The following is a 20084-nucleotide window of genomic DNA, read 5'->3' as shown; positions in this document are numbered from 1 at the left end:
CATACTCTCAAGACACGACTCAGAATTTGACACACGAAGCATGAGAGAAACAAAGTGGGGAAACTCTATTTCTCAAGAGTAAAAATTAACTCTAATTTTCTATTTATGAAGACTAATAAAAATAAAAATAAAAAACTTATCCTGCGAATGAAGTGCCTGAGTTTATATACAACTCATGGCACCCTTTGATAAATTATGTGTCCAGTGGTTATAAACCATCTGACACCTTTAAGTTAGGGAATGCACCGACCCCTTTTTAATTGAAGAGGTATTTGCACAAACTGAAAGCCACTAGATGACACCAATTAAATTCAAAGTAAATAACCTTTATAAAAAAAAAAGGTTAACATTATTTTTCATTCAATTATTAAAATTATATATTACAATATTTCATACTATAATATATAATTTCCAACAACGAGTCTTGAGAAACGAACTTCTGCATATATAAAAAGGGTCACGAGATGTCTTGCATTGTAGTCCAAAAGAAACCAACTAAATCAATTTTAGAGACACTTGCAAGCTTTCAGCCAGAAACGCGTAGTTACTATAAGTAATGGGAATTACATACTGCTGTCATGTAGAGAAAACTTTTAAATTGAATGCAACGCCTCTTGGCCATTTTTTTCATCTTGACACTTTATGGAAAGCTTACAGCATAATATAATTGAAAATGTTGCAGACCAATCATGAACTCAAATGGTTGTTGAAGCTTTTTCTTAGTTGCCAAACCCTTTGGCCTGCCAAATTCACAATTTACGTTATGCATACTTCTGCAACAACATCATGCATTACACTTAAAAAATACAATACCCAATATTCGTGAGATCAAGTTCATTTGAAATTATGAAAAAGGAAGACAATAAAAACCTCGACTATGCGTTTTTGATCGTCAAGATGAATTTATTTTGTCCATCCATACGTTTTGCGCATGGTGCCATTTAATTCCCCTCCATTTTTCACACAGCCGTACTTTAGAGATTGAGAATTGAGAAAAAAAGATTAAGATTGAAATTGAGAAGTTGTACCGAGGAAAACTCTTTGTTGATCTATGTCTCTGTTTCTCCCTCGGCCTCGCCCTGGTTCTCTTCTCCTTGATTTCTACACAACTACAAACAAACTGCCGATGTGCAGTTAATGACTGCGTGGGAAACTAGCGTGTGCGAGTGCTGCGGTTTGACGGAGAAAAAGGATGATGAATCAGTTTTTTTTTTCGGTTTTTCTTTTTTATCCTGATTTGTTTACAAAAATACCTTGGGGTTTCATGATGAGTAAATTGTACAAATGGTCCCTCAACTTTAATCAAATTGGAGCAATGGTCCCTCAACTAAAAATCCATTACCATTGGTCCCTCAACTTTTCAAAATGTGTAGCTATAGTCCTTTTCATCAATTTTGTCAAAATTTTGTCAAAATAAGCTATGTTGGAATGACTATTTATATAATTATGGTCCCTTAACTCATCAAAGTGTATAATTATGGTTCTTTTCGTCAACTATGTCAAAAAATTTGTTAAAACGAGTTATATTGGAAGGACCATTGCTACAATTGGGTTAAAGTTAAAGGACCATTTCTCCACTTGAATTAAAGTTCAGGGACCAATGGTAATGAATTTTTAGTTGAGGGACCATAGCTGCACGTTTTGATAAGTTGAGGGACCAAAGGTAATGGATTTTTAGTTGAGGGACCATTGCTCCAATTTGATTAAAGTTGAGGGACCATTTGTACAATTTACTCTTTCATGATTAAAAGACAACCCTTGCCCTGAGTAATCAAAAGACGAAAATCACACCATCAGGCTGAACTTCTCATCGCCAAAATCAGACGTCTTTTGAATTCCTACCCAATCCCTATCAGCCCCTAACCGAATGGCGGAGACCCAATGGTCAGACGGAATGGCCTCCGCCTATTCCTCATCCGCGGGATATCTGAGTTTGCAGTTTGAGATGCACAAATTAAATTTGAAGACAAAATTTTGAAAACTAAAAACATGGAAGTTGAAGAATGATTTATTACTTAAGTGTTAATAAATATACTCATTCATATTGATAACACATTATTTAGTAAGCAAATTTTGTCTCCCTAACATTACCATGAGACAAACTGATTTGCATCAAATGTGGTGGGATTTTTTTCTTCCACGTTTGTATTTCTAATTGTTCCATATTACTATTTTATCCCTATTTAATTGGGTAATTGTTAATTAATTTCTTAAGACCTTTGAGTTATCTTAGGGTGTTGTGATCATTTTATTTACGCCATTGGCTAGCTCTTAATCACCTTTCAATCATTAATCAAATAACATTTTCGATTGTGTCCCTATCTCTAGTGAATTCCAAAAATTGTTGTTCCTTGAAATTTACGCTTGTAACCCTTATACCCTCGTGATTTCTCCTAAAAAAAATTGTAGAGCTACAAAATAAGTGCATTCATAGTTTGATTATTTTTTAAGGCTTCAATGTCAAAATGGTCCTTGTATTTTAGTCTAACGATCAATTTAGTTACTGTGTTTTCAATATGGTCAAATTGGTCTCTGTTTTTTACATCAGTTAGCCAATTTAAAACAATCCGTTATAAGATACTTAAAATTAACATGACCTAAATCGCATAGTACTCAAGTAAATTGATCAAAGAGTCAATTTATAAAGATAAGCATCGTATTTATTTTGTGGATGTACGTGAAATCATGTTTTTGTCCTCTCACATGCTTGGCACATATCAATTTAAATGAATTGTCTTGAATTGACCAACGAATATAAACCCAATGACCAATTTGGTCAAATTGAAACTACAGAAATTAAATTGACATTTAAGCCATTTTTTAATAAATAATTTCTTTAGGCAGCCATCTAAAGTCAATGGCAAGTCAAGTCTCACCAGGTTGACTTTCTAGAAGAACCCATGCGAATATTCAAAGGAGGCAGATTCTTTGCCCTCCCACTTTCGATGTCCTCCTATTTGTGTGGTTACGGTTAAGTCACGTCAATATTTTATATTACTATTCATTTTTGTCTTATTATCTTTATAAAAAAATAATATAAAATGTTGACGTGGTTTAACCGTGACCACACAAAACAGAAGGGCACGGGAGGGCACGAGAAGTGGGAGGGGAGAGAATCTGCCTCTATATTAAGGTCTGGTTTGGTACTGAGGTGATTCTGAAAAAAGCTGGGAGCTGTTTTTGTGTTTGGTAAACATTCAGCTTCAGCTTTTTTTTCATAGTTTTGGGTGAAAAAAACAAGCCAAAAACAAGAAGCTGCAAAACCCAGCTTTGAAAAACCGGCTTTTTTCACATCTGTTTTACATAAAAGTTTACCAAACACTATAATACTGGTTTGTTTTTTTTTCAAAAGCACTTTTACAAAAAAGTTTACCAAACACTCTGCTGCTTTATTTCACAGCTGTTTATTCTCACAACACAGTAAAAACAGATTTTTTTCAAAGCACAGCAATACCAAACCAGCCTTAAAAACCTTCAATTTTTTAGCCCATTACACGTCAATTTTGTCTACAACGTGTCAATTTTAATTTGGAGTCTATGACCATTAATTTTGTCTACAACACGTCACATTGCTAATTCTCTTTTTACACATTGCTTTTTTTTTTCTCCTATATTTTCCGATTTACCTAATTAATGATGTCCGATTGAAAAAAAGATTTCAATGCTTCGATCTCACGACTTAGTACACAAAATGTAATAATATAATCAGTTAAATTGTTTTTCTTCAAATTTTAAACTAATTATATTATTACATTTAGTGTACTGGATCATGTTCCGACCCACTGAAGAATTTCTCCAAGACTAAAAGAGGAACAGCAAGTCATCTAATACAACAATTCAATACACTCCATTATGAACTTCTCATTGACTTGTGCCATTACAAGCAGCCGGCCGAAATATTTTTGGAAAACTAGCTAGGTAAACTATCGACTTACAGTGAATAAATATTCACAAACATATATAGTGTTCAAGTCTAAAAAATATCACGATCAATTTCAACAATTAAGATTGTTGATGCACAAAATCAGTGGGGACTTTGGTACAACATAAAATGTTAAGTTTGTGATCTTCGATAGATTGCTCCGGTCACTAGTGTGGATAAGTATGTAAATGGATAGAGACAGGGAAGCAAACACAAGATGTACGTGGTTCACCCAGATTGGCTACGTCCACGGAGTAGAGGAGTTCTCATTAATTGTGAAGGGTTTACACAAGTACATAGGTTCAAGCTCTCCTTTAGTGAGTACAAATGAATGATTTAGTACAAATGACATTAGGAAATATTGTGGGAGAATGATCTCCTTTTATAGAAGAAAGTTTCTAGCTTTGTTTTGACATTGACACGTGTCGTGTTGTGATTGGTTTCTGATGTTGACATGTGTCGCGCTATGATTGGCCTCCTGGTTGGAGGGAAACTCTTCTGGGTCCTTGACGGTATAACGTTGACCGGTACTCAGTAGTTTCGGGAGTGGTCAAGTATGGTACAAACAAAGATTTTAAAAATAATTTTTTTCCAAGATTTTTGGTTGGTACCTAACTCATACATCTGTGGAAAATGTACTAGACTTTTTAGCCCCTATCGAAAATAAAGCGAAAAAGTAATGTTAAGATACTCAGTCACTTGCACAGACGCAAGTGGGTGATCTTATGATCCCATATGTACATAGCATTATTGATCGTCTATAAAAGGGAGTAGTCTCTACTGCTAAAATGCAACAGGAGCAACAAAAAAGGAATTCAAACGACAAAGGAAAAATATCAGGGAAAATCGTGAGGGCAGGAGGTTCATTGGCCGTGATCATATGCTTGTTATGGTGTGGTGTTTGGGAGGTGGTTCCGATCGCGAAGTCGGACACGACTCCGAGCCAGTGTAAGGAGGAGGTGGACCGTATGCGTCAAAACTGCCGGACAGCGCTACTTCCAGGACGTAATCCTAACTACGACCCATTTAGATACTAGCTTGTGATTAAAACGAAAATTGACCACACAAATTCGTAAAAATTGAAAAGAATAAACATGCAAATAGTACTTCTAACTCGTGGCTCTTCGTTAATTTTGAACAACAAAAACCACCACTTCAAGTCAAACTTTTTTATCATTTGGCCATATAAATTTATACTTTTATGAAAAGAAATTTATAAAAATTGGAAAGTAAATAAAGACACATGGTGCTTTGAACTCAAGACCTTCTAATTAATTTTAAACACAAAAATACTAGTTCTAGTTAAATTTCTTTGACTTTTATTCAAAGTTTATAAATTTATAGTTTTATGAAAACATATATAAATATATCATCCTAATAATTTTGGTGTCTCTAATTTTTTTGGGCTTCGAACGGTCACCTAGCCCGCATTGAACCTGGGCCGTCCCTGCACCCTACTAGCAAGGTTACCTTCCTAGAAGGACCCAGTTCCATATGCATTCGCCCATGTCAAGCACTTTACACACTTTCTCCTACTTTTCCTCATTCTCTTATACAATACCTATGTGGACAACATTTCGAGCTGGTTTGATATTGATGTACTTTGAAAAAAAATTACTTCTGTTGTGTTGTGAAAATAAGCAGCTGTGAAATAAAGTAAGAGAGTGTTTGGTAAACTTTTTTGTAAAAATACTTTTGAAAAAAAAAACAGTATTATAGTGTTTGGTAAACTTTTATGTAAAAAAGATATGAAAAAAAAGCCGGTTTTTCAAAGCTGGGTTTTGCAGCTTCTTGTTTTTGGCTTTTTGTCACCCAAAACTGTGAAAAAAAACTGAAGCCTGAATGTTTACCAAACACAAAAAAGCTCCCAGCTTTTTTTTATACTAACTTTTTTCAGAATTATCTCAGTACCAAACCAAGGCTTCGTGTGTTTTGGGTATCTTATCTTTGGTTTTGAGTATGATTTGGGATATGAGTGGTTAAGTAAGAGGATTTTCTCAAAGTGTAATTCTTCCAGCTGGACTATCTGCTATCTCATAATTTAACGTCTATTTATGTGTCATTATTATAAAATATTGTGTAAAAATATGGTGATAGAAAATTCATGAAAAGTCTCACTTCTGAAATAATCTCTTTGACTTGAATTATAAGTTGGAATAAACAATACCAAGTTCGGAAAACTTATAATCAAGTCCGGTACGTAGCCATTTCCAATAGTTGACTGACTCATGCCCTTCACATCGACCCAGTAGGTCAGAAGGGCCCTCCTAACAAAGGAAAATATCCAAGCCGAAGGTTGACGTGGTTGACTGGTTGCCCTAAATTATTGAACCATCCATCCTCTGATTCCTCTCTCTCACAACCTATGAAAATGCGTATTGGTGTAGTTGCTAAAACCCAAAGTAATTAAAAATCAATAAAGAAAGAGAAGGAAAAAAAAATCAGCAAAAACATATATATTATATCATGAGGCATGCAGCAAGCTGCAGTGTGGTATTAGGGTTCATAATATTATGCGTGGTGATGGTAGTGGATGCGGACACGAGCCCTAGCCAGTGCAAGCAGGAGAACAACATTCTGATTAGTGCATGCAAGCCAGTTTTCATGGGGCAGAAGGCTTCTGCATACTGCTGCCAACGATTTAGGATTATGCACTTCGAGTGCGTCTGCCCTCTCGTTACTCCCAAGCTCACTAATTTGATCAACGTCCAGCATACCATTCAGCAGATTCGAGCTTGCGGAAAGCGTGTCCCTCACAACTTCAAGTGTGGTAGTGAGTCTCTCTCTCTGTCTCTCCCTCTCGCTCTCTCTCTGTCTCTCTGATATTATGTGATATTATGTAATTAGTATATATAATTAGCTGACTTGATGACTAAATCTTATTTGATTTATGCAGGTATCACCACTTCATAGAAGACAGCGGTCGATTCTATCAGAATCAGTATATATAGTTATATTTAATACAGTAATATGAATTACATACTTTGAAGTTGAATTCATGTACTGGTGAGCACATGAGTGTTGCAGGAGAGGAAGAAAGGATGCAGAAATTGTATTATTTAGTATCCATAAATAAGTGGAACTAAAAATTTTCATTTTTATTGTTTGATAATAAAAATATACTTACCTTATTCTTTTCAAAGTGTCTATTTTTTCCCTCTTAACAGTCAACTGATCAATGCTCCTCACATAGGGTTTAGAATATTTTAATGAATAATGCTAGAGGTACCATATTTATGCACTAAATTTGTATACCAAATGATGTGATACTAATCAAATTTGTGCTTTAATTCAAATTAAAATTTTGATTGATAACTGTAATAAAAATTTATGTGGTGTAATATCATTTGGAAATTGGCGATTCTAGTGAGGAACAATAAGGGCATGTTTACATAAGAGGAATAGAAGGAAGGGAATGGGAATTGCACTACTTTCAAAGGATTCCGGTGTTTACCAACACTGGCGGAATGAAAGTGTCGGTGGGGCCCATCTAAAATGGGAATCAGGTTACTGATTTTCCCGGAATTGGACTACCGAACAATAGGTGGTATTCGAACTCCCGAAGAAAGCATCCATCCAGAATCAACTTGTGCTGCCCAATATACCGTTATCTCCTTCTTCCTTCAACCTCTGTCTCTGCTCTCTCTGTCAAAGGAAGATTTAGCAGGTTTCATGGCCTGCGGGATTATGGTTTCATGACCAAAATTAGAAGGGAAGAAGATGAGGAATTTATAGGGGAGGGAGATAGAGCACGCGGCTAGTGCGTCAGTGGCGACCCAAATCACTTCGTCGGCAACAACTAAAATCACTTCGATTTATCATCGACTAGTGCGTTAGTGACGACCCAAATTAAACATTTACAAAATCAATAACAGATGAAGAGAGAGGAATTTGTAGGGGAGGGAGAGAGAGCAGGCGCCTGGTGGTGATTGGAAAGACTCTGGCTATGGGGTAAGGAAAAGATATGGGATAGGACAGAGGGAGGGTCACGATAAAAATGAAAAGAAAGGGGAAGATAAAGATGGGGAAGGAGAGGGTCTCAATAAAAAATGAAAAAAAAAGAATAAAAGTTTTACTAAAGAAAAACTATACTCTCTCTACCATAAAAAATAAAATAAAAAAGTTTAACTAAAAATAATTAGCATATAAATTAGATTAGTTACACTAGGGGTATTTTAGTAATCGTGTTAATTTTCATTCCGATTCAAGTGAATTAGTAAACAGATTATATAAATCGATGTCATTCCTACTCCGATCCAGACAGTTTTAGTAAACAATTCTAACAGGAATCTAATTCTATTTCCTCCTTAATCCAATTCCTCCTCAATCTGATTCCTCCTCAATTCAATTCCCTTCAATCTGATTACGGATTAGTAAACGCGCCATAAATCTTGTCATATACAGGAGATAATTGCACAATGGTTCAGTATCAATGAACATTTTCTTAACATATATAGAAAATTTGTAACTTGTGTAATTATATATTGAACAACAAAACAAATCTGTTAAAAAAAATAACAAAACAAAAGTACTTCAAAAAAAAATTCGTGAGATTACTTTTCCGGTCTAGCACCATATCTCACTGAAAAATTATTCACATTTGATGTATAGTATCCACAAAAATCTCTCAAAATTTAGTTTTACTATAATATATATTAGCCACACGTACAGTTTTTTTTTTATACGAGCGTTAGTTATACTAAATTAATTTAAATTATAAAAATAGAGATTTGAGTAAACTACTCCAATCAACTTAGTTAATTAAACTGAGACATGCACGCTAACTAAAACCTTTTTCATGAATTAGAAGGTGGAATAACCATTTCCAATAGTTGACTGACCCGTGCCCTTCACACTACCGGTGGGTCCCAATGAATAGATTTTTCAATGTGTATCCGAAATACAGGTACATATGTTATTTGTCATTGCACAAGTGGAAGAATTCTTAGAAGAAAAAAAAAATTCTTCTACTTATATAATACCATATGATTTACCATCATGTGTTCCGGACACATTGAAAAATCTATCTTCCTAATGGCCCTCTTAAGGAGAAGTTTTTCATTGCCCGGGATGGTACAACAATTGCATAGGCAGATCTATTAAAGGACTAGAGTGGTTTTGGGATCACCCGGAAGCTCGACTAAGTGGTTGTGAGGACCTTCGATGACCACCCAAGTTTGGGCTATGATGGCAGAGAATAGCAGCCATGGCAGTTGCACGTTCTGCAAAACAACAAGAGGAAGAAGAAGATTTTTTTTTTTAATGACTTGACCAAAAAGACGTCGTTTTAGCCACCCTATTAAAACAAATTAAAAAGACAGAACGTGAGAGACCTTACAGACCCACATTGAAAAATCATTTATTAGCATGCTAGTAGCACCACTTTTTAAGCTCAAAAGGTCAAAGCATTTAAACATAAATAAAAGACAAATGACTTTTGAGTAGACACCATTTTCAATCTATTATGCAACAAAATGGGGAGAAATTATTAGATGGTACAGTATTACCACCTACTATTTAATAATTTCTCCAAAATGGGTGATTAACATTAAATAATAGCTTAGTTATTTACAATGGGAAATATGTTTTTTTTTCTTTTTTTGTATTGATAACGAAACTATCATGACACATTTTCAGATTATAAAAACTTATTGTGGACAAATTTAGTCTTTGTAGCTTGTGATTATTTTGCACAAAGATTATGAATGAAAAATTGTAGTTTGTCATTTATTTTTTCAATGTTATTTTCATCTTCTTTTTTTTTAAGCTTTTATATTGGGACTATCCTATATTAAAATTCTAGATCAGTCACTGACCACATGTCATTATATAAATAGAAGGAAATTTTATTTTTTAACATAAGTATTTCACCACTTGTATATATAGTAACACATAGTATACAACCATATGTTTTGAGCATACTGAAAAATCTCTCCCTTCTAATATATCCAAGCCGTTGGTTGTCTTGGTTGACTGGTTGCCCTAAATTATTGAACCATCCATCCTCTCTCTCAACCTATAAAATGGGGTATTGCTATAGTTGCCACAACAACCCAAAGTAATTGAAAAATCAATTAAGAAAGAGAAGGGAAAAAAAAAATCAGGAAACATATTATATCATGAGGCAGCAGGGGACAACAGTGTTATTAGGGTTCATAATATTATACATGGTAATGGCGGCGAAGGCGGATACGAGCCCTAGCCAGTGCAAGCAGGAGAACAATATTCTTATCAGTGCGTGTAAGCCAGTTTTCATGGGGCAAAAAGCTTTCGCATACTGTTGCCAACGCTTTAGGCTTATGCACTTCGAATGCTTCTGCCTTCACGTTACTCCCAAGATCACTAATTTGATCTCCGTCCAGCATATACCATTCGGCAGGTTCGAGCTTGAAGAAAGTATGTCCCTCACAGCTTCAAGTGTGGCAGTGACTCTCTCTCTCTCTCTCTCTCTCTCTCTCTCTCTCTCTCTCCACAACAACAACAACAACAAAATTTATCCTACTGAGTGGAGTCGACTATATAAATCCTAGAACGCCACTGTGCTTGGTTTTGTGTTATGTCTTTCGTTAGGTTAAGTAGTCTAAGTGTTTTCTTATATCACTTTCCAAGTCTTCCTAGGTCTTCCTCTACCCCTTTGTCCTTGAGTCTATGTCTCATATATTAGTGTTTATGATCTGTGTGTAGTATTAGAGGTATCAGAGCAAATCATTCAAGCATAAAAATCAATGAGATGATGATCTCTACTCGAAGAGCATGGAAGAATAGTGATGCAAGAAACTCGGAATCATAGCTCCTTGAATTCGATTTAGGTGTAACTAAATTGATGCTTAGAGAAAATGGAAATAGAGGGTGAGTTATAGCCGTTGGAGGCACACACACTCATGCAGCTTACACACTCACATGGACAACACATGCTCACTTATAAGTTAGTTGTTATGACATGTGGCACACATCTAGCCTATTAGCTTTGTTTTAATTTCAGCCATACATTACAAACTAAGAACAAACACTCGAAATTGAAAGGAAACATGAAGCTTGGATCAAATGCAGCTGCAAAATCTTAAGCACCAACATTGCAATCACATCTTGTGACCGAAGGGTTTGTAGGTCTTCGTTTTAGATGTCCAAATCATCTTAACCAATTTTTTCTCATCTTATCTTCAATTTCGGCTACTAATTTACCTCGGATATTCTCATTCCTAATTTTTTCCTTTCTCGTGTGTCCACACATCTAACGAAAAATTCTCATATCCACTACACTCATTTTGTGTATGTGTAGTGCTTCACCGCTCAACATTCCATACAATAAAGCATTGTTGGCCTTATTGTCTTTCTATAAATTTTTTCTTGAGCTTTAGTGGCATACAACGGTCGTTCAACAGACACAATGCATTCTTCTACTTCATCCATCCAGCTTGTATTTTATAATTGAGGTCTCTATCTAATTCTATGTTCTTTTGCAAGATAGATCTAAGATATCGAAAGCGTTAGCTTTTTTGTACTTCTTAATCTCCAATCCTCCTTCCTAACTCATTTGAATATTTGATCTCATTGAACTTGCACTCCATATACTTTGTCTTTGACCTACTTAGGTGAAAACCTTTAAATTCTTGAGTAATGCTAGGGAGACTAAATTTGTAGATAAAATTTGCACACTAAGTGATGTGTCACCAATAAAAAAAATGAGTACGTTTATCAGCGCTTAAGTAATAATATAATCGTCAACTTTCATGTTATTTAGTTTACAAGATTTTATCTACAAATTTAGTTTCCCTAGCATTACTTATTCTTACTGAACTTGCACTTCATATACTCTCCCTCCCTCACAACTTCAACTAAATCTTATTTAATTTATGCAGGCATCACCACTCCATAGAAGTCAGTGGCCAATCCTATCATAATTAGAATATTTAATATAAATAATTTATAACATATTCTGAAGTTGAATTCCATGTATTGGTAAGCGTATGAGTGTTGCAGGGGAGGAAGAAAGGACACAGAGGTGATATATCCATAAAGAGTAATGTTAGGAAGACCAAATTGCAAAACAAATGACGTTTCACCAATAAGAAATAAGCACGTTAATATATACTTAATTAATAATTCAATCATCTACAATCACATCATTTGACTTGCGAATTTAATTTAAAAAATTTGGTCTCTTTAGCATTAGTCGTTCATAAATAAGTGGAATTAATAAAAGGTGTGTGCTATCCACACAACCCTTTTACTTCATATACACCCTCTTAATTTGCGGCCACCTTTTTACTTCATATGCATATGCATCCTCTTAATTTGCGGCCATCAGATTGACTGAATCAAAGAATATCAAATGATAGAAATTAATAAGGGATGTGTGAGAAGTAAAAAAAAGTGTGTAGATAGTACACCCCTTGATAAATTTTATTTTAATGAATTATGCGAAAGACACAAAATTCATGCACTAAATTTGTGTAATAAAATTTGAGAAAATTAGAATTTCCTACATATTTTCTATAGTTATTAGTGTAACATCCCACATCGTCCAGGGGAGTGATCCTTAAATGTATATTCTCATCCCTACCTAGCACGAGGCTTTTGGGAGCTCACTGGCTTCGGGTTCCGTAGGAACTCCGAAGTTAAGCGAGAATGAGGCCAGAGCACTCCCAGGATGGTTGATCCACTGAGAAGTTGCTCATGAGTTCCCAGAAACAAAACCGTGAGGGCGTGGTCGGCGCCCAAAGCGGACAATATCGTGCTACAGTGGTGGAACGGGCCGGGGAAGTGGTCCGCCCCAAGCCGGGATGTGACAATTTGGTATCAAAGCCTAACCCTGGCCGTGGTGTGCCGACGAGGACGTCGGGCCCCCTAAGGGGGGTGGATTGTAACATCCCACATTGCCCAGAGGAGTGATCCTTAAATGTATATTCTCATCCCTACCTAGCACGAGGCTTTTTGGGAGCTCACTGGCTTCAGGTTCCGTAGGAACTCCGAAGTTAAGCGAGAAGGAGGCCAGAGCACTCCCAGGATGGGTGACCCACTGGAAAGTTGCTCGTGAGTTCCCAGAAACAAAGCTGTGAGGGCGTGGTCGGGGCCCAAAGCGGACAATATCGTGCTACAGTGGTGAAGCGGGCTCGGGAAGTGGTCCGCCCTGAGCCTGGATGTGACAATTAGATTAAACATTCATCCTTTTTAAAGATTTGATTAAGGTGCTTTGATCAATTACCACCTCAATAACTTTCTATTTATTTAATTTCTATGTCATTAATTTAAATGCATTTATATAGAGGCATAAGATAGCTTAGCAACTAATTGCCTATAATATAGGAATTTAATTTCATCAATCCCCTTCTACGCATTAAATGATATTTTTTAATAAAAAAAATTAATTAACTAATTCCTCATTTTCTTATTATCAGTAATTAAAAAAAAAGTTCTCTTTCTATTAAAAATGTCTCAATAAAAAGTTTTCAATACGTATTTTTTCACGTATAGATAATAAAAAAATATACTTAAAACTTATGGTACATTTGAGAACAAAAGTATCGACTTTTGGTACGTTTAGATTTCAAATGTACCGAGAAACCAAATGTACCAAAAATTCAAATGTACCATAAAACCAAATGTGTAACATCCCACATCATCCATGGGAGTGATCCTTAAATGTATATTCTCATCCCCACCTAGCATGAGGTTTTTTGAGAGCTCATTGGCTTCGGATTCCATCGGAACTCTGAAGTTAAGCGAGTAGCGCGCGAGAGCAATCCCATGATGGGTGACCCACTGGGAAGTTCTCGTGTAAGTTCCCAGAAACAAAATCGTGAGGGCGAAGTCGGGGCCCAAAGCAGACAATATCGTGCTACGGTGATGGAGCGGGCCTGGGATGTGGTGGACCCCAGGCCGGGATGTGACAATTTGGTATCAGAGCCTAACCCTGGCCGTGGTGTGCTAACGAAGACGTCGGGCCCCTTAAGGGGGGTGGATTGTAAGATCTCACATCGCCCAGGGGTACCCCTGGCCGTGGTGTGCTAACGAAGACGTCAGGCCCCTTAAGGAGGGTGGATTGTAAGATCCCACATCGCCCAGGGGTGTGATCCTTATATATATTTTTTCATCCCTACCTAGCACGAGGCCTTTTGGGAGCTCACTGGCTTCGGGTTCCGTTGGAACTCCGAAGTTAAGCAAGAAGGGGGCCAAAGCACTCCTAAGATGGGTGACCTACTGGGAAATTGGTCGTGAGTTCCCAGAAACAAAACCGTGATGGCGTAGTCGGGGCCTAAAGCGGACAATATCTTACTATGGTGGTGGAGCGGGCCTGAGATGTGGTGGACCCCGGGCCGGGATGTGACAATTTGGTATCAGAGCCAATCCCCAGCCGGAAATGTGCCGACGAGGACGTCGGGCCCCTAAGGGGGGTGAATTGTAACATCCCACATCGCCTAGGGGAGTGATCCTTAAATGTATATTCCCATCCCTACCTAGCATGAGGCCTTTTAGGAGCTCACTGGCTTCGGATTCCATCGGAACTCTGAAGTTAAGCGAGTAGCGCGCGAGAGCAATCCCATGATGGATGACCCATTGGGAAGTTCTCGTGTGAGTTCTCAAAAACAAAACCGTGAGGGCGTAGTCGGGGCCCAAAACAGACAATATCGTGCTATGGTGGTGGAGCGAGCTCGGGATGTGGTGGACCCTGGGCCGGGATGTGACAAAATGTACCCATTATTATGTAACCCTTTTGGTACGTTTAGATTTCAAATGTACCAAAATTTCAAATGTACCATAAAACCAAATGTGCCCATTGTCAAGTAACCTTCTTGGTAAGTTTAGATTCCAAATGTACTAAAAGACCAAATAAACAAAAAATCTCAAATGCACCACAAAACCAAATGTCTCTATCAAATAACCCTTTCGGTACATTTACATTCCAAATGTATCGAGAAATACAAAAAATCAAATCCACTATAAAACTAAATGTATTCATATTATAGATAACTCGACTTAGCTGTATAATCAAACAAATCTTTATTGTGTGCTAGGTCTTTTCAAATAATCAAATATGACATTTTTTTTATATAAATATTCTACTATATTCACACAAAAAATAAAAATTATAACAAACAATAAAAAAAATGCATAGAGATGGATAATAAATGCATAAATATAGGGATAATAGGTAAAGAAAAAAAAAAGGAAATGCCCAGGAGAAATCGTGAAAAACTAAAATTCTATACAAAGTTGAACTTATGTGAAAAATTGAAATCAATAACCAAAATTTTAGGAAAATGTTTGATCAAATTTTTAAAAGGAGTGTATGTTTAGTCTAAAAAATTAAAAAACAAGGCGCCTATATCAAAACGTCCCATAAAATTTATGAGGTGTAAAATCTACCTGCGCATCATTTGGTGCACAGATTTACCCTATTTTAATTTTGGAGTTTGATTTGGTAGACACTTTCAAACTAATTAACCCTGTAAAAAATTGAATCAAAACATAAAAGAAATTGATAAAACAATCACTACCACGATTCTGATGAGGAACAATACTAAAATCTTGTCATAAGCGAGATAATTGCACAATAGTTCAATATCAATGAACATTTTCTTAACATATGTTGGAAGTTTGTAATTCAAGTAATTAAAAAAAGACTTATTTTTAGTTACGCCCCTTGGAACTCTATTTTTATCTCACTTTGCTCATGTAACTCAAGAGTCACCACTTTTTTCATTGAAACTCAAAATTTGTTCCACTTTGACTTGTAGATGCTCTCTTCTCCTTGAAAATTATAGGTCGACTCTTAGAACATATATGGGACCTAACACCTAATAAGACTATGTCATATGTGAAATACATTTGATTATAAATATCATTGCACATTAACATTCAATAATTCGATAATATTAAATTTAAAAGAAATTGAAGAGATGAAAAAAAAAATTGAAATTTGTTTAACATGGCGCATACAAATCAAACTCATATAAGAAATTAGCAAATTTAAGGTAATATGGAACGAATTTTGAATTTTATAGAGATGACTTTTAAGTTTCAAGGGACAAAATAGAATCAAAATCGAGTTCCAAGTAACAAAGTGGAGCAGATTTTTAATTTTAAAAAGTAAAATGACGACTTTTGAGTTACAGAAATCGAGTGAGTTTAAAATCAAATTCTAAGAGACATATCTAAAAATAAACCTTAAGGATATATATTTTGTACCCGATGTTCTATGTTGTTCGAATACATGTACCCAAAATCACTGATAGCAAAAACATGATTTCTTAAAATAAAATAAAAAAAAGGGAACTTTAACGAAAAGCACCCGGTACTTTAACAAAAAACCACATTTTTACATTAAAAAGTCAATCCTGGTACTATTTATTTTACTATTTGTTTTGTCCTTATCATTAAAACTCAAAGTTTTCAAGCTCTTTTCATTAGTTTTTTTTAAAAAAAAAATACATGATACCATTGGTTAATGATGTGGGTTTTATCCAGCCACTGAGAGCCGAACGCCCCTTCCCTGTAATCCAAGATAAGCAAACACCAATCCAAACAACCCTCAAAGCAGCACTCTGCCTGCACATCCCCCATGGCCATGGCGACCACCATCCTCTGCTTACCCCATCTCTCCCTTCCACCTCACCGCTGCCACCACTACCTACCCAACTTAACCACCGTTCCAACTCGGGTTCGACTCGGCCTGCGAACTCAGGCTCTGGGCAATGACATGCTGGGGGATTTCGGTGCCAGAGACCCCTTTCCGGCTGAGATAGCGAGTGGGTTTGGTGAGAAGGTGCTGGGCAGCGGCAACACCGAGCACAAAATCCTCATCCCCAATTTGTCTGCTCTCTCTCTGTCCCAGTTAGACTGCAGCCCCGTCTCTCCCCTCCAGCCTCCTATGTCGGAGGACGATGCCAAGGAGCTCCTCAGAAAGGTCAATTCAATTCTTCACTTACATCCCCATTTTTGTATGAGATGCCCATATGGTGTTCGATGAAATTACCCTTTCAGTCTCAGTCTTTTTTTCTTTTATCATAAACGAAAAATATCGACTTCACCTGAGGGAGGGGACCCTTTTGGGTTCTGTTCAAAGTTCAGGACTTTGTGGGTTGTCTGTTTTTTGATACAATACAAACTACGGGCGCGAGGGGGATTCGGACTTCGGGTCAGCATGGCACATCCGCTCTAACCAATATGGCTACGCCCGACCTGCTTTGATTGTCTCTTTTAGAATTGGGTGGTGTTTGTAAAGTTGAAATGTGCCTTTTGTTTTCTGTAGGTTGTTGGGTGGAGATTGATAGTGGGAGAAGGTGGGCTGAAATTGCAGTGCCTGTGGAAGTTGAGAGATTATCAATGTGGGGTTGAACTCATCAACAGAATTTATAAGGTTGTAGATTCTGCTGGGCATTTCCCAAATCTTCACTTGGAGCAACCCAACCAAGTTAGAGCAGAGCTATGTACATCTTCCATCGGTAAAACATCTTGTTACAACGTCTTTACTTTTTTTAATACAAGCGAGATTCTAAATTAACACAGGAGACGTCCAATGAGGCTACGTCCACACACGCATGACTTTAGAAAGTTTTGATTGGGCTAACAGGTAACTTTGATTGCAGGAGGATTGAGTATGAATGATTTCATCGTGGCTGCCAGAATAGATGACATAAAAACATCAGATCTTGCGCCCAGAAAAAGAGTCTGGGCTTAGTGAAAAGCATAGTGTTTGTAATATGGATTTTGTTACAACAAGAGAATGTTCATGATTTTCGTATAAATTTCGTGGATTTTGTTTCTCAGCTTTGTGTTTGGACGAGGGATTTTAAGGGGAGTGTAGTCAAATGAAGCATTATGGAATTACATATGTTGTTGTACCATAAAAACATGTTGAATCAACTAGTTCAAAACATTGATTTGTTGTATGGTTAAAATGCGATTCGAAATTTGATTTGGTATTTTGGGTTGCTGCACTTCTCTTTGATACAACTGGACCTTGGCGCCCCTCTCTCTCTCTCTCTCTCTCTCTCTCTCTCTCTCTCTCTCTCTCCTAATTTCAGGGAACACAGTAGCAAGTAACAATGCTTGGCTAGTGTGAGCAGAAACTTCTACTTAAAATTATGTGTGTTCTAATACAGAGTTTTGTGTTTATAATCATAATTATGTTAGACGAAGGCAAGATCCACGCGTGATTCCCGCGACTTGAGGAATCCTCTTTCAGTTCAAACTGTGATCACATCAAAAGTACCATGAATTGGTACCAATTTATTTGAAATTAAAAACTTAATTATGGAGCCAAGACGTGCATGCCATTTTTTCACAGAACACCGGACTCCAACAAAGGCTGAAATTGGATACTGGAGTTGTCCACTGCCACTTGGAAATGGGTATAACCCATTCTTCACATCTCCCTCTGAAAAGCGTCTTCCGGGTCTTGAGGTCCTTAACAAGGAAAAAATAGGGAAATATTAGTAGGTAGCATCGGTTATCTAATGTAAACCTATGGGCATAAACTATATGTTGAGAAGCAGTGGGACAATGGAGACTATTGTTTAATTTAAATGAGCAAGCTTTAGTACATAATTGATTGGAACCAGAATGCAAAATAGTGATGCCAGAATCATTACCTACACCTCCAACAGCTTCATTACCAGTATACTCTTTAGGATTGACGAGATTTTGAAGATCAGGAGTGATGTGTGCATTAGCACTGGTGTCCAAAAGCCAATTACCATGTTATTGCTTGTTCAGAGTAATAGGAGAGAAGGTCATAGCTGAGAGTTTTTTTGTAGGAATCCTACCTTCATACGCCGCATTCATTCGTTGGTAGCAATCAAGGGCAGGATGACCTGGTTTGCAACAAATTTGGCAAACAATGCGCTCACTAGGACAAGGAGGACGATCACCATTTGCCAGGTTGCGCTGATTATTGGTACAAGGGTTGTAACCTCGGTGATTGAATGGAGTGCCACGATTGGATGGAGACGCACCTCTCCCATTTCCTCGCGACCTTCCACCGCCACGACCTCGAGCAACAAAGGCATTCACAGGAGCAGTCTCAGCCAAGGAAGCTTGTTGTTCCGCCATTCTGCGTTCAGTGGTCAACAGTAATGCCTCAAGTGTGGGATAAGTAATGGGAGAATCCCGAGCTTGAGCAGCACTCACCGTCATTTCAAAGGCAGGTCCCAGATTGTTCAGCACAATCTGTACAAGTTCATCATCATTGACAGGTTGCCCGGCTAGGGCTAGGTTATCAGCTATCGCATTCATGCGATCCAGGTAATCCGCAACAGATAGATCACCTTTCTTGGTCTGCAACAATTCATTTCGCAGGAACAAAATTCGATTTTGGGATGTTGAGGCATACCTCTGCTCCAAGGCTTCCCAAGTGGTGCGAGCAGTCCTCTTGCTCGCCACAATAGACAATACAGAAGCAATTAAAGAGCCATTTATCCAACTAAAGATCGTTTGATCTTGTTGGACCCATGCAGCATACTGTGGATTGACAGTGGTGATACCGGGCAAGTGTTTTGGAGGACACACCGAGGTACCATCCACATACCCCATCAGATCTCGACTTCGAAAAATTGGGAGAATTTGAGCCAACCACGGTGGGTAGTTGGTTCTATCAAGCTTAATATGGACCACGGTGGAGAAAGGATGGAAGGGATTGGTGGTAGGAGGGGTGGTGATAGTGGAATGGAAGGAGGTGACATTTCCGTCAGCCATGGAAGCGTGGGAAAAAAAAGGGTGGATCGAGTTGTTAGACGGTAGGGCTCAATACCATGTAAAAACTTTAACACTCGTAGGGTTTTCACTTTAATTGCATACCCAGTTAAACATGGGATGCATGTATTTATATTAGCATCAGGATTACAGCAAGAGTTTGAAAACCTTAGATACAAGGAGATTTCAAAATACAAACAGAAAGATTACATGCTCAGCGTTTGACTTACAACAAACATTTGAAACTGAAAAATCCTATAAACTAGGGACAACAGAAAGATCACAGTTTGAACTGAAAGAGGATTCCTCAAGTCGCGGGAATCACGCGTGGATCTTGACTTCGTCTAACAAATTATTCATATAATGAATCACTTTGTAAAGATCATCACTGCAAAAAATGAATTAAAACTAAGGTTTAGTCAACCTATTATAGTAAATACATATGGTTCGTAATGCTTTTATCATTTCC

The 20084-nt window shown here is 37.2% G+C and overlaps 2 protein-coding genes across 3 annotated transcripts; both read left to right on the top strand.

Moving 5' to 3' along the window:
* The first annotated feature begins 6272 nt into the window (after positions 1-6272).
* On the top strand, positions 6273-7053 carry LOC126629607 (uncharacterized). 2 transcript variants are annotated; one of them, XM_050299685.1, is made up of 2 exons: positions 6273-6692; positions 6819-7053. In XM_050299685.1, exons 1-2 carry the CDS (start codon positions 6389-6391, stop codon positions 6833-6835), a joined length of 321 nt encoding a protein of 106 aa, XP_050155642.1. In that variant the 5' UTR covers positions 6273-6388; the 3' UTR covers positions 6836-7053. The 2 variants fall into 2 exon arrangements, with proteins under 2 accessions (XP_050155642.1, XP_050155641.1); XM_050299684.1 differs by having other exon boundaries at positions 6275-6695.
* A 9313-nt stretch (positions 7054-16366) lies between these two features.
* LOC126630406 (probable pterin-4-alpha-carbinolamine dehydratase, chloroplastic) lies at positions 16367-17847 on the top strand. Its single transcript, XM_050300530.1, has 3 exons — positions 16367-16829; positions 17175-17367; positions 17512-17847. Exons 1-3 carry the CDS (start codon positions 16485-16487, stop codon positions 17601-17603), a joined length of 630 nt encoding a protein of 209 aa, XP_050156487.1. The 5' UTR covers positions 16367-16484; the 3' UTR covers positions 17604-17847.
* Positions 17848-20084: the final 2237 nt, after the last annotated feature.

The sequence above is a fragment of the Malus sylvestris genome, chromosome 7, assembly GCF_916048215.2.
Source record: "Malus sylvestris chromosome 7, drMalSylv7.2, whole genome shotgun sequence".
Classification (NCBI taxonomy): Eukaryota; Viridiplantae; Streptophyta; class Magnoliopsida; order Rosales; family Rosaceae; genus Malus; species Malus sylvestris.
Note: the sequence above shows the minus strand (reverse complement) of the source record. Positions and strands in the feature narration are given on the sequence as shown.

What these genes read in the sequence shown, in the direction of transcription:
- LOC126629607 (XM_050299684.1), top strand. Translation starts at nt 6,389, where the DNA reads ATGAGGCATGCAGCAAGCTGCAGTGTGGTATTAGGGTTCATAATATTA.
- LOC126630406 (XM_050300530.1), top strand. Translation starts at nt 16,485, where the DNA reads ATGGCCATGGCGACCACCATCCTCTGCTTACCCCATCTCTCCCTTCCA. An exon ending in CCAAGGAGCTCCTCAGAAAG is followed by an intron (nt 16,830 to 17,174) that starts GTCAATTCAATT and finishes TGTTTTCTGTAG; the next exon opens with GTTGTTGGGTGGAGATTGAT. An exon ending in GCTATGTACATCTTCCATCG is followed by an intron (nt 17,368 to 17,511) that starts GTAAAACATCTT and finishes CTTTGATTGCAG; the next exon opens with GAGGATTGAGTATGAATGAT.